The 12,312-nt window shown below is 38.9% G+C and overlaps 1 protein-coding gene across 1 annotated transcript in view; it reads right to left on the reverse strand.

Moving 5' to 3' along the window:
- SIL1 (SIL1 nucleotide exchange factor) overlaps positions 1 to 12,312 on the reverse strand; it is a 259,687-nt gene that overhangs the window by 85,788 nt on the left and 161,587 nt on the right. Inside the window, exon 5 of the mRNA XM_043985393.1 lies at positions 4,545 to 4,665. Within this exon, the coding sequence (XP_043841328.1) occupies positions 4,545 to 4,665 (121 nt within the window). The remainder of the gene's footprint in view (positions 1 to 4,544; positions 4,666 to 12,312) is intronic.

Raw genomic sequence — 12,312 nt, forward strand, 5'->3', positions numbered from 1 at the left:
TTATAAAACTGTGTACCCTTTAACCTAGCAACACATCTATTAGGTCTGTTTCACAAGGTGATCAGAGAAAAAGAAAAAGAACCTATAAGTTCCAAAGTATTTACAGCAGCAATCTTTGTGATATCAAAGAACTAGTAATCGAGGAGATACTCATCAATGGGGGATTGGCTAAACAAGCTGTGGTATATAATTGTGATGAAATACTACTGTGCTGTAAGAAATGATTAGTAGATTGGTTTTAGAAAAACATGGGAAAATATTGGATGTTAGAAGGGATGTGGGAAAACTGGGACACTAATTCACTGTTGGTGGGGTTGTGAATGGGTCCAACCATTCTGGAGAACAATTTGAAACTATGCTATAGGACTATAAAACTCTGCATACCCTTTGATCCAGTAATACCACTGCTAGATTAATATCCCAAAGACATCCCCAAAAAGCGAAAAATACCTATTTGTACAAAAATATTTATAGTAGCTCTTTTTGTAGTGACTAAGAATTGGCAGTCAAAGGAATGCCCATCAATTGGAGAATGGCTAAAAAAGCTGTGGTATATGATTGTGATGGAATATTGTGCTATAAGAAATAACAAGCATGATGATTTCAGAAAGGCCTGGAAATACTTGTATGAACTGATGTATAGTGAAGTGAGCAGAATCAGGAGAACGTTGTGCACAGCAACAGCAATATTGTTTGATGAAGAACTGTGAATGACAACTATTCTCAGCAATACAATGATCAAAGACAATCCCAAAGGACTAATGATGAAGCATACTATCCACTTCCAAAGAAAGAACTGATATTGATTGAACACAGATGGAAGCATGTTATTTTTTACTTTCATTTTTTTCTTTCATTCAGGTTTTCTTATACAAAATGACTAATATGGTCACGTTTTATATAATTGCACATGTATAAGCTATATCTGATTGCTTACTGCCTGGGTGGGGAGGAGAAGGAAGGATAAAATTTAGAACTCAAAACTTTAAATAAAAATGTTTACTATCATTTTTAATTTTTTTGTGTGTGAGGCAATTGGGGTTGAGTGACTTGCCCAGGGTCACACAGCCAGCAAGTGTCAAATGTCTGAGGCCGGACCCGAACTCAGGTCCTCCTGAATCCAGGGCCGGTGCTCTATCCACTGCGCCACCTAGCTGCCCCACTATCATTTTTAAAAAAGAAAAACTTACATGAAATAATGAAGAGTGACATGAGCAGAACCAAGAAAATGTTGTATATATTATAACAGCAATATTGTTGAAAGAATAACTGTGAATGACTAAGCTATTCTATTATAAATACTCAAATTAATTACAAAGGACTTATGAAGGAAGATGTTATTAATCTCCAGAGAAAGAATGGATAAATAAAAGTATGTGTAAAATAATTTACATATATATACACATGTGTATGTGTGTGTGAAATTGGTGACCTTTTCTAGTATGGGGTAGGAAAGGAAGAAAATAGTTCAGAACTTAAAATGTAACCCTCCAAAAAAATTAATTAAAAAAAACTAATGTTAAAAAGCTTTATATGTGATTGAGTAAAAAATACAATAAAAATAAAATGTAGAAAAAACTTCATGGAAATACTATTGATTTTTGGAATGATACCTACAATGTGATACATTGTTTGTATAATTAAGTTAGCTCCTCTTTTGATCTGAATGCTATTTTATAAAAATGAGCCATTACTTATTCAAGATTTTTTTGTCTAGAAATTTTCTAAAAGAGCTTTAGACAAAAGAGTAATTTTGCATAGAGCAAAGAATACAATAATGTGAAGATGTTCAAAGAGGAGCTTTCACACAAATATGGAGAAAAGAAGCAGGAAAGAGAAAAGAGCCAGAACATTAGGGTGAGGTACACTGAACCAAAAGAAAAGGTTCACTGTGCAGGGCAGGCCAGAACAATTCAAAGTCTCAGACTTCTAGGCTCTCATATCACTCTCTTTCATTAAGGAGTTGGTGGTGTAGCTTTCTGTAGAAAAGGTAATAAGACCCATCTGTGGAACCAATAGAAAGACTGGCAAGGATGAATCTCAGTAGCCTCCACTTTATTCACAATTTATGCTCTGGAATCGACAATAGTCAACAAGTATTTATTTTTGTGTCTATGTGTCACTGTGCAAATATTTCTATACAAACAGGTTTTAGACAGGATTAAATAAGCAAAGCCTCAGATTAAAATTAAAGATGACTAGGAAAGGCTTCCTGCAGAAGCCAGGAAACAGAGATGAAGTGGGAGAGCATTCCAGGAAAAGGGGCGAGCCAATGAAGAGATGGAGTGTTTTGTTCAATGAACAGCAAAGCCAGGATCACAGAGAATGAGGCAGAAGAAGACTAGAAGGGTAGGAAGGGGCTGAGTTATGAAGAGGGTTAAAAAAAGCAAACAGAGTTAGGAAAGTGTCAGAGAAGGAACAGGCAAGAGGCACAGAACTGCTGTGCTCCCTCAGGGAAGAATCAGGCCTCAAACTGGGATATGACAAGAAAGGTTTCCCTCCAAAATGAGATATAGATTTAGTTCAAAACACTGGATACTAGAAACAGTCCTTTCCATGGCACTGGATTTCTAAAGGCATAGGAGTGTAATGTACTATGAGGGGGCAGAGGCAGAGAGTAGTTTGCTGTGGAGAATAAACTAAAGATAAACTGGTATGAGACTAGGGTGGGTCTTGAACAGCAAGTGGAGATGGCTGCATTTTAATCCATAGGCAACTGGAAACCACTGAAGACGTCTGAACAAATAGACTGGAAAAAAGATCTTTGCCTAAGAACATTATTCTGGCAATGGTATGAATGGAGGAATGGAAAGAAAAGAGAATAGAGGCAGAAAAATCTATGAGGAGAAAAAAGTCCAGGGAAGGCAAAAAATGAGGTCCTATACTGGAGTGATGGCAATGGGAAAGGAGAAGAAGAGACAGAGATGAGATGGTGCTGAGAACTCAACATCATCTGATATAAGAGGTAAAGGGGGGCACCTAAGTTGCACAGTGGATAGAGCACTGGCCCTGGAGTCAGGAGGACCTGAGTTCAAATCTGGTCTCAGACACTTGACACTTACTAGCTGTGTGACCCTGGCAAGTCACTTAACCCTCACTGCCCCATCAAAAAAAAAAAAAGAACAGCACCCAACATGCACATACAAATCCTATGCTCATAGTCATGAACCACTTTGCAAGAGTATATATATTAAAAAAAAGGAGTCAATTAGAAAGAAAATTTGGGGCATATACAAAGTTTTTCAATAAGTTAACAATGAAAGGGAGGAAAGAGTTACAGCTAGATAAGCTAGAAGAAAGGCTTTTTCAGGACTTGGCAAAATAATACAATATTTTTAGGCTTATGGGAAGAGCTGGGGGAAGGAGAGAAAACAAAGATGAAGAAGGGAAAGATGAATGGTGGTATCTAGATCTTATATAAGAGACAAAAGGGTTACAACAGCACACATTTAAAATGATAGGGGTTAAAGAGCAGGGATAACTATTCTGTGACCAGAGGGAATTAAAAGAATGGTAATGAAAGCTTAATTCAAATGATCTTAATCTAGTCAATGAAACAGGAGACAAGGCTATCAGACACAGGTTATAAACAAGCTTGTGACTTGCCCAGGGTCACACAGCCAGCAAGCTGGATTTGAATTCACAAAGATGGGTCTTTTGAGTCCAAGCCTATAGTGTTGCTAACTGCAGACTTAAAGGACAAATGCTACTGGATGATTATAATGATAAAAATTAAAATTTCAGGTAACATGTCACTATGCTAAGCTCATCATAGGTTTCCAAACTCAATGACATCTATATTAACTACTCAAAATGAAATACACCCAGATATAAGTAACACACACATACACACACAAAACCCCATATAAGGAGACACACTGTAGAACTTGTTCCCAGTAAAGCTGAATTATTTGGATTCAAGTTATCTAATATTATGTAGCTCTCATTTAAATATCGCTTTAAGGCTTCCACACTCTATGAGGTAGGTAGTACAAGTGTTCTTATCCCCATTGTCCAGATGTTTAACATTAAACAACAGGGTAAGCTAATCTGCTAAAATAGTACTTTAATTTCTAGACTATATGAAGCCACTCTAATATAAACAAACTAGAGATTTTCTGAATTAGTGAGCTTTTTTAAAAATGCAGATTTTTTGCTTTCTAAAAAAAGAGCACTGGTAAAAAAAAAATAGAGGGGCTGCTAGACCTGTTTTAATGAATAAATAAGGCTCATCTAGAATCAGCTCATTAACTGTTGGATACAAATAGATCATCTTTAAGTTCTTATGAACAGCTGTGTTTTGTTAAAGGTTAAACCCTTCTAAAATCTTGCTCAAACTATTCATTTGCTTTGTGATGCTAGTGCAAAGGTAAACTTCAGTCCATTCCTAGGTGCTTTAACACAAATTCTAAATCAGTGAGTATTGAATTCATGAGGTTTTTTATTGTACTTTGAATTAAGGAATATTACTGTAGTTAATGTCAGAAATATTACAGAAACCAGCGCCATAACCCAGGTAGGTCCCCTTGGGTCTCATACTTTACCTTTGGCCTTTTTTTTGCTCTTTCAAGTTATTTTGGTATTTTTCCTCATCTGGGAGCTTTACTTCTCTCTCTCCAGTCTGCAGATTCAGACGCACGTGGGAACCAGCAGGGACAGCTTGACCTAAAAGCCAAAAGGAGGGACACTACATTAAACCTGGGATGGAGGGCAGGGAATTCTGGATTCTGACCAACCCTGAAAGAGCTGTCTCTCCCCCACACAAACTCATGTGACATAAGATATTGTTCCTACTACTAGTAGTGACAGGCTCCAGCCCTCACTCAAGGGAGAGGGACAAGTGCCAAACAAGCTGACCTTGAACATTAAAAAAGCCAAACCCTGTAGACACATTCCTCCAGATACACCCTTAAACAGACTCTTCCACTCTCCCCCATACACATACTTGTGGCTCCATGCATGGAGTAAGGAGCAGGTGAGCCGCTGCATCTGAAACAATGTGGGGCCAAGAAGAACCTAAGCATTCATGCTTCGGATGAACTAGTTATCAAACAACAGGATTTATTTCATGCCTTAAAGCCCTATGCCAGAACTTTCTGAGGGTGCGCATAAAAAAGAAGAGTGGTACCTCCTTGAAGGAGCTTATTATCCAGTTAGGAAAACAAAATATATACAGCATAAAAAATAACTTCAATACAATTACAAAGCAACATGTCAGTAGGTGAGAAATAAGATACTATAAACTGAATGCTTAAGTGCTCCAGAGATGTAAAGTACAGATATGACTGGTGTTGAGAGGATTGTTGGCTCTAGGGAGGCGATGTGGAAAGAAGTTAGACACACAAATTGGCAGAGAGGAGGCGAAGGCCATTTCGGGCAGAGGAGAGAGTATGTGCAAAAGCACAGAAACAGAAATCAACATGTTTGGGATGAGAGCTAGCAAGCAGAGAAGCTTAGGCAGGTAAATATAGGGAAGTGTCCAGGGCTGAGAAGACAGGGGACTGGGCTGCAACAAAGAGTCATTGCCAAGGATGATATCATTTAAAAAAGCATAAGAATAGAAGTTTCCCAAGCTGGTTTGACCCTAAGTTTATACAATGGGAACAAATGGACAAGCAGTGGTCTGTGCCTTGTTAGTTTCTCTCCAATCTCTCTATCAGTCTCCCCTTTTGGCTCAGCATCATTATCTGTAAAGGGGGAGACCAATTCCCTGCCTTCAACAAAAGGCTAGAGAAGGACATGGACTCCATAAGCTCACTAAGAAAATTCTTAGCAATCACAAAAACGAGATGGAAGAGAGGGCAGAATGGTGCATTTTGCAAAGTAATGAACGACAGAACCTTAGGACAACTTTCTCAAGTGAAGATGATTAACAGCTTTTGCAACAATTAATTATTAATCATTAATATTGTTTCATATATCATGGATTAGCCATCCACGTTCATCCAACAGCTAACTCATTAAGGTTCTTGCTTTCTTAGAGATAGATACATTATATAAATGGAGATATATTCTTCACCAAAGGATAAAGATTAAACTGAAAACCTTCAGCAAAAAGAAAATTAATGCACTTATAATAAGGGAAGCAGAAGAATGGGAAAAATCTTTATCAAATTCATCTGATAAAGGTTTGGTATCCAAGGTATAAAAACAATTAACACACAGTATATAATACCAAAAGCCATTCTCCAATAGATAAGTAGTCAAAGGATATGAACAAATAGTTCTCAAAAGAAAAAAAGAATTGCAAAGAATTCACAACCATATGAAGAATGCTCTATATCACTAATAATAAGAGAAATGCAAATCAAAACAATTCTGAGGTTTTACCTAACACCCTGCAAATTGGCAAAGATGGCAAAAGATGGGAATAGTCAATGTTGGAGAGGTTGTGGGAAGACAGGTACTCTAGTAAAAAATATTGTAGAGCTCTAAGTCAGTTAAAAAAAAAAAAGGAAAGTATTTAGAATTATGTAAATAAAGGGATTAAAATTTCCATACATTTTGATCAGGAGGTTCTACAACTAGGCTTATACCCCAAGGAGGTCAGTGATAAGAAAAATATTCCCACATATACCAATTACTTATAGCAGCATTTTTGCATTAGCCAAAAAAAAAAAAAAAAGGAAACAAAATAGATGTCTATCAATTAGATAAAGGCTTAATAAATTGTGGCACAAGAATGTAAAGGAAAAGAAATGAAAACAGAGAAGCATGGAAAGATCCATATGAACTGCTGCAGAATAAAAGTAGAGCCAAGAAAACAACATATACAACAATGTTTGTTTGTTGTTTGTCCTTTGTTCTCGAAGAGGACCACAATGTTGGGGTAATTGTCATGACTTGCAATGAATTGGATTTAAGTGAGGGAAGGCCATGCAAGGTCACCAACCTCACTCTCTCCTCCAGAGCCATCGTGGGTGGCAAGATATATACCAGGATGACTGGACATGGCTCTGGATGTTTAAGGCGTTGTTAAGGGCTAAAATTCTAGCTAAACTGTCTAAACTATTTAATGAGTGGTCGAGCTTTAGCAAGAGTTAGGCTTTTAAGCATTTATTAAGGAGAATAAGAATTTGGTAAAGAGAAAGAAAGGCCTAGATTCCTATCTATTAAAGGGAGAGCACATTTCTAGCTCCGCTCTCCCTTAGAGTCCAAAAGGAAGCACGCCTCCGTCTCCTCCTTCCTCCTCCCACTAGTCCGCCTCACTTCCTGATACCAAAGACTCCTGGTCTTGCCCTCAAAGACCTTCGCTTCATGGGCAGAACTCTTCTACAGTTAGTATCCAGCAGGTGGCGTTATTCCAATCGTTACAGTCCCCCCTGTTGTTCCTCAAGAAACAAAATGTTTCCTTGACGGAACATTACAGTAAGTATCCTCTGGCAATTGTAAGGAGACAGCCCCATCTGGAGCACAAGATATGGTTGCTCTAAGCTTGCAAAGGAGATCACGACCTAATAAATTTACAGGGGCATCAGGCATGAGTAAAAATGAATGTTCCACTGTTAAGGGCCCCATAGATACCATGCGAGGATTCAATTTTGCCACTCTCTGGCTCTTTCCTGAGACTCCCACTACATTCAAAAATCCTACAGGTCTACACCCAGCATCTGGTTTGCTTACTAATACTGATTTAGAGGCTCCTGTGTCTAGCAGACAATCATAATAAGTCTCCCCCACTTTTAAGGTGACATGTGGTTCATTACTCTGGGGAGGTGAATGGACTGGCACAAGTGCATTCAAAAAATCTGGATCTGGGAATATATGGCTTTCATTATCTATGTTCCATTCCTCCCCAAGACACCATCATTCCTGTGTCCTCTTCTGAGGGGGGTCTTGGTTACCATTATTCTGGTACTGCCTTTCTGTATTCCTCCAAAAAGATCTATTTCTATTTTGATTTCGCCTGTAATTAGAATTAGAATTTCTTCTCCAAGTCCTACATTCTCTCAATTCATGCCCCTCCTTACGACAGTAACAACACACCTTAGTGTCCTTGTTCCGGTGTCCACATGGCTGACTAGGAATCGCTGGTGCCAGAATGCTCTGTTTAGGGTGATCTGGATCTTCCTCACGTGAGTCAAAGACACAATTTGCAAGTTCCTTAATTCTATCTACTGAGAGATTTCTCCAGTCTGGACATTGTTTCAGAAAGTATCTGCGTATTTCTGGCAGTGAATTATAAACAAATGTGTTGAGAATGATACAGGAATCTCTTAAATCTACTGGATCCAATCTGGTGTACTGTCTAGCGGCCTCACAAAGTCTATCATAAAATCTGTTTGGTCTTTCATTAGCCTCCTGAGGTAGGCTTAAAAATTTCTGCCAGTTTTCCGGTTTTCTAGAGCAAGATTCCATTCCCTTCAGAAGTGTTTCTCTAGCATCTTTTAATCTTTGGAAATCCCTATCATCATTATAATTCCACTCTGGATCCTTTAGAGGCCATTCCACATCGGCCTTACCTTTCGCAACAAGGGCATTTCCTGCTGAGATAATATCTGTAATATGTACTCTCTGCAGAGGCTCTCCCTTTGCAAGACTAATGTCAAAGCGTCGGTTCATGAGGAAAAAAAAAAAATCGCCCCTCTGGACAAAACTTTCCTCTCTTCCTTTTCTGTATTGTTGTTCGCATATTATTAGTCAGCAAAAGTTATTATATTCTTTTTACTGTTCCATCAAGGAAACATTCCGTTTCTTGAGGAAGCAAAGGGGGGAAATGTGGTAAAATATGAAAGTTTTTAACAGTCGGTTAGGATAAGTGAAAGACGCCAGTTTTTCAAGGACCACCCTTTTGGGGAGGAGATGAACAGTCTGCCTGCTGCGCATGTCAGACTGCCTGCCAGGTACAGTGCGCCTGCTGCGCATGTCAGACTGCCTGCCGGGTTTTTTTGACTTCCGGGGTGGAGAGAACGGGAGTAGCCTTTTTTGCCGGCTTGGCGGGACTCCGGGCGGCGCGGCACAGACGGTCTGACTCACTCCAAAGGTGGCCTAAATCGGTTTGGTGAGTTTTTATAAGGAATATAGACAGCCTAGATTTAAGACGATTTGTACTGTATTTCTGTTTTCCTATCCTTCTAATCAACAACACCTTATATACAATAAAGGCTCTATCTAGAAAACCAGAAGCTTCTTCCATTTACTAGTCTGGGAGATGAATTAAGGGAAGGGTTAAGTAGGGGAGATTTATGATCTAATATCCAATTTTAAATCTCACAGCGTTAAGTGACACCCAGGGTCACACAGCTAGCAAGTGTCTGAAAAATGTAAACAGAAAGAGTAATTACTCTTTAAAAATACAAAAGTTGGGCAGCTAGGATAGAACAGTGGATAGAGCACCGGTCTTGGATTCAGGAGGACCTGAGTTCAAATCCGGCCTCAGACATTTTACATATTTACTAGCTGTGTGACCCTGGGCAAGTCACTTAACCCCAATTGCCTCACCCAAAAAAAAAGAAAGAAATACAAAAGTGAATGTTGTAAAATTACAAATAACAAGTGTGACTCCAAAGGAAATAAGAAGACTCCCCAAACCCAAGAATGTGGTACATTGACATGTTTTCATATTTCTGCAATGTATTGATCAGGTTTGTAGGATTGTGTTTTTTTCTATCCTTTCTTTTGCTGTCTTTAAAAATGGATCCCAGGGGGCGGCTAGGTGGTGCAGTGGATAAAGCACTGGCCCTGGATTCAGGAGTACCTGAGTTCAAATCTGGCCTCAGACACTTGACACTTACTAGCTGTGTGACCCTGGGCAAGTCACTTAACCCCCAATGCCCCGCAAAAATAAATAAATAATTTTTTTTTAATCCAATTTATTGGGGAAGCTAGGTGGCGCAGGGGATACAGCACTGGCCCTGGAGTCAAGAGGACCCGAGTTCAAATCCAGCCTCAGACACTTGACACTTACTAGCTGTGTGACCCTAGGCAAGTCACTTAACCCCAACTGCCCCACCAAAAAACCCCCAAAACAAAACAAAACAATAAAAATGGATCCCGGGGCAACTAGACAGCATAGTGGATAATGCACTGGCCCTGGATTCAGGCGGACCTGAGTTCAAATCTGGCCTCAGACACTTGACACTTAATGGCTGTGTGACCCTGGGCAAGTCACTTAACTCTCATTGGCCTGCCCCTCCCCCCCAAAAAGGACAAAGAAAAACGAAACTAAAAGGTTAAAAAAAATTCATGGTAGAAGAGGCAGGAAAGCCATAATAAAATATCATTTCAACCCCACTAAGGTATATGCCAAGTTTGCAAGTTACCTGACCTAAAGCATCAAAAGCCAAGAAATTAATGAAAACAAAGTAAGGCAGAGAAAAAACTTACAAATTGCAAGGGAGAGAAAGTCAGGGAGAAGGGACAAGAAACTAGGTCTTAGAAGCAAAAAGAATATTTAAAAACCACTTAAGTTTACAATGAAATGCTTTCCCCTGTAGGGGCAGAGGTAGGCTCAGTGCAATTTGATGGAAGAGTTGGTGGAACTACAGACATGCCATTGGGCATTCTGGTTCTCACTCCATTCAGTTCTCATGTTTATGAGGGGCATACTGCGTGTAAAATCCAGTGCTAAGAGATGAGGATACAAAGACAGAAAACCTCTACCAGTTCTCTAGGAATCCACATTTCACTGGGGTATACAACATGTACAAAAATAAGTCATTATTAAGTCATCTGAGGAAGGCTTCAACAGAAGAGATGTCAAAGGAGCTGAGCCTTAAGAGAAGTTAAGAATTCTAAGAGGAAGAGAAAACAAAGGAGGACACTGCAGGAAGGAGGTGTAGCTTTTGCAAATAAATGCACAGACCTGGAAGATGGAATGCCAGGTTTAGGAAACCGCCAGCAGTTCAGTATGGCAGGAAACAGGAGTAAGCCAAAGGAAATAACATGAGGTAACAACGGAAAGGTAATTTAGAGTAAGATTATGGAGGGCCTTAAATGTCAGATTGAGTAGTTTCTATTTTATCCTAGATACCCTGATGGCTTTTAAATAAGGGAGTGATGTGGAATATTTGGGGAGCTATGTGGAAGATGGATGAGAGAGGGGAGAGTGGGGAAGCTGGCAGACCAATTAGAACACGGTCTGTATGCAAGCAAAAATGTGTCGCCATTCCACCTCGACTTTATTTACATTATTGTACTCATCATGTACAGTTCTTTTTACTCTTCCTTCTTTCTGCATCACTTAATGAAAGTCTTCCCAAGTGAATTTTTCATGTTTATATTTCTTATGGCAAAATAAGATTCCATTCATTCTTAGACCATAATTTTGCTCAACTACTCCCTTATTGTTGGGCACATATATTGATTCCAACTTTCTCATTATCATTAATAATGTTGCCATGCACATTTTTGTACAGAGAGCTCTTTCCTTACCATCAATAACCTCACTGGGATAATACCAGAAATATAATTTGGGGGTAAAAAGGGATGAGCAATCTTATACGTGTTCCTGCATAATTCCAAGTTGTTTTCCAGAATTACTGAATCAATTCAACGTTTAATCAGCACTGATCTGACATGCCAATCTTCTGACTGCCCCTCCAAAACTGATTACAGAACCAAAGATTGAGAACTAGAAGAGATCCCAGAAGCCATCTAGTCTTCCCACCACAGACCATCATTTTATTGCCAACATTTTCCTTATTACTGCAACAAGAGCAACAAACAACATATAAGATGATGAAATCAATCCTTCAGTCAACAAGCATTTATTAAGAGCTTTACTATGTGTCTGAAAGCAAAAATTAAAGTTTGACCTAAAGAATTTTATATTCTATCTGGAAAGACAGTATTTACACACATATAAAAAACACATACAAAATGAACACAATATAATTTATTGGGGGAGGGCACTCACAGCTGGAGGTAGAAGGGACAGAGTTTATATTTGACCCTAAATGCAACAGGGTCTCCCTGGAATTTAGGAATATCTAAGAAGGTAAGAAGATAGGTTGGGATGGACACCGATAGAGGGGGTTGCCATGTCAATAAGATCAAAGAATAACAACAACAACAACCATACTCAAAAGTTACCTGCACTGACCCAAAGAGGCTGACCTTGTAAGGGATGAGAAGATCAAAAGAAAGATGCCAGGCATGAGAGCTAAATGAACCAACTTTCCAGCGAATTATGGGGCTACTGCTTATTTTAGGGGAAAAGGATGAATTCCAGAATCTATTAGGAGTCCAGGAAGTCAACTTTTACCACAAAAGCATAATTTCATTAGCAGCTCATTAGCAAGAGTGATGCAAACCATTTCTAGCTCCTACTTTTTCATGTTTATTGATCAATAGATTCTTTGAACATAGGTT

Source organism: Dromiciops gliroides, chromosome 2, assembly GCF_019393635.1.
Source record: "Dromiciops gliroides isolate mDroGli1 chromosome 2, mDroGli1.pri, whole genome shotgun sequence".
In the NCBI taxonomy this organism is placed as follows: domain Eukaryota; kingdom Metazoa; phylum Chordata; class Mammalia; order Microbiotheria; family Microbiotheriidae; genus Dromiciops; species Dromiciops gliroides.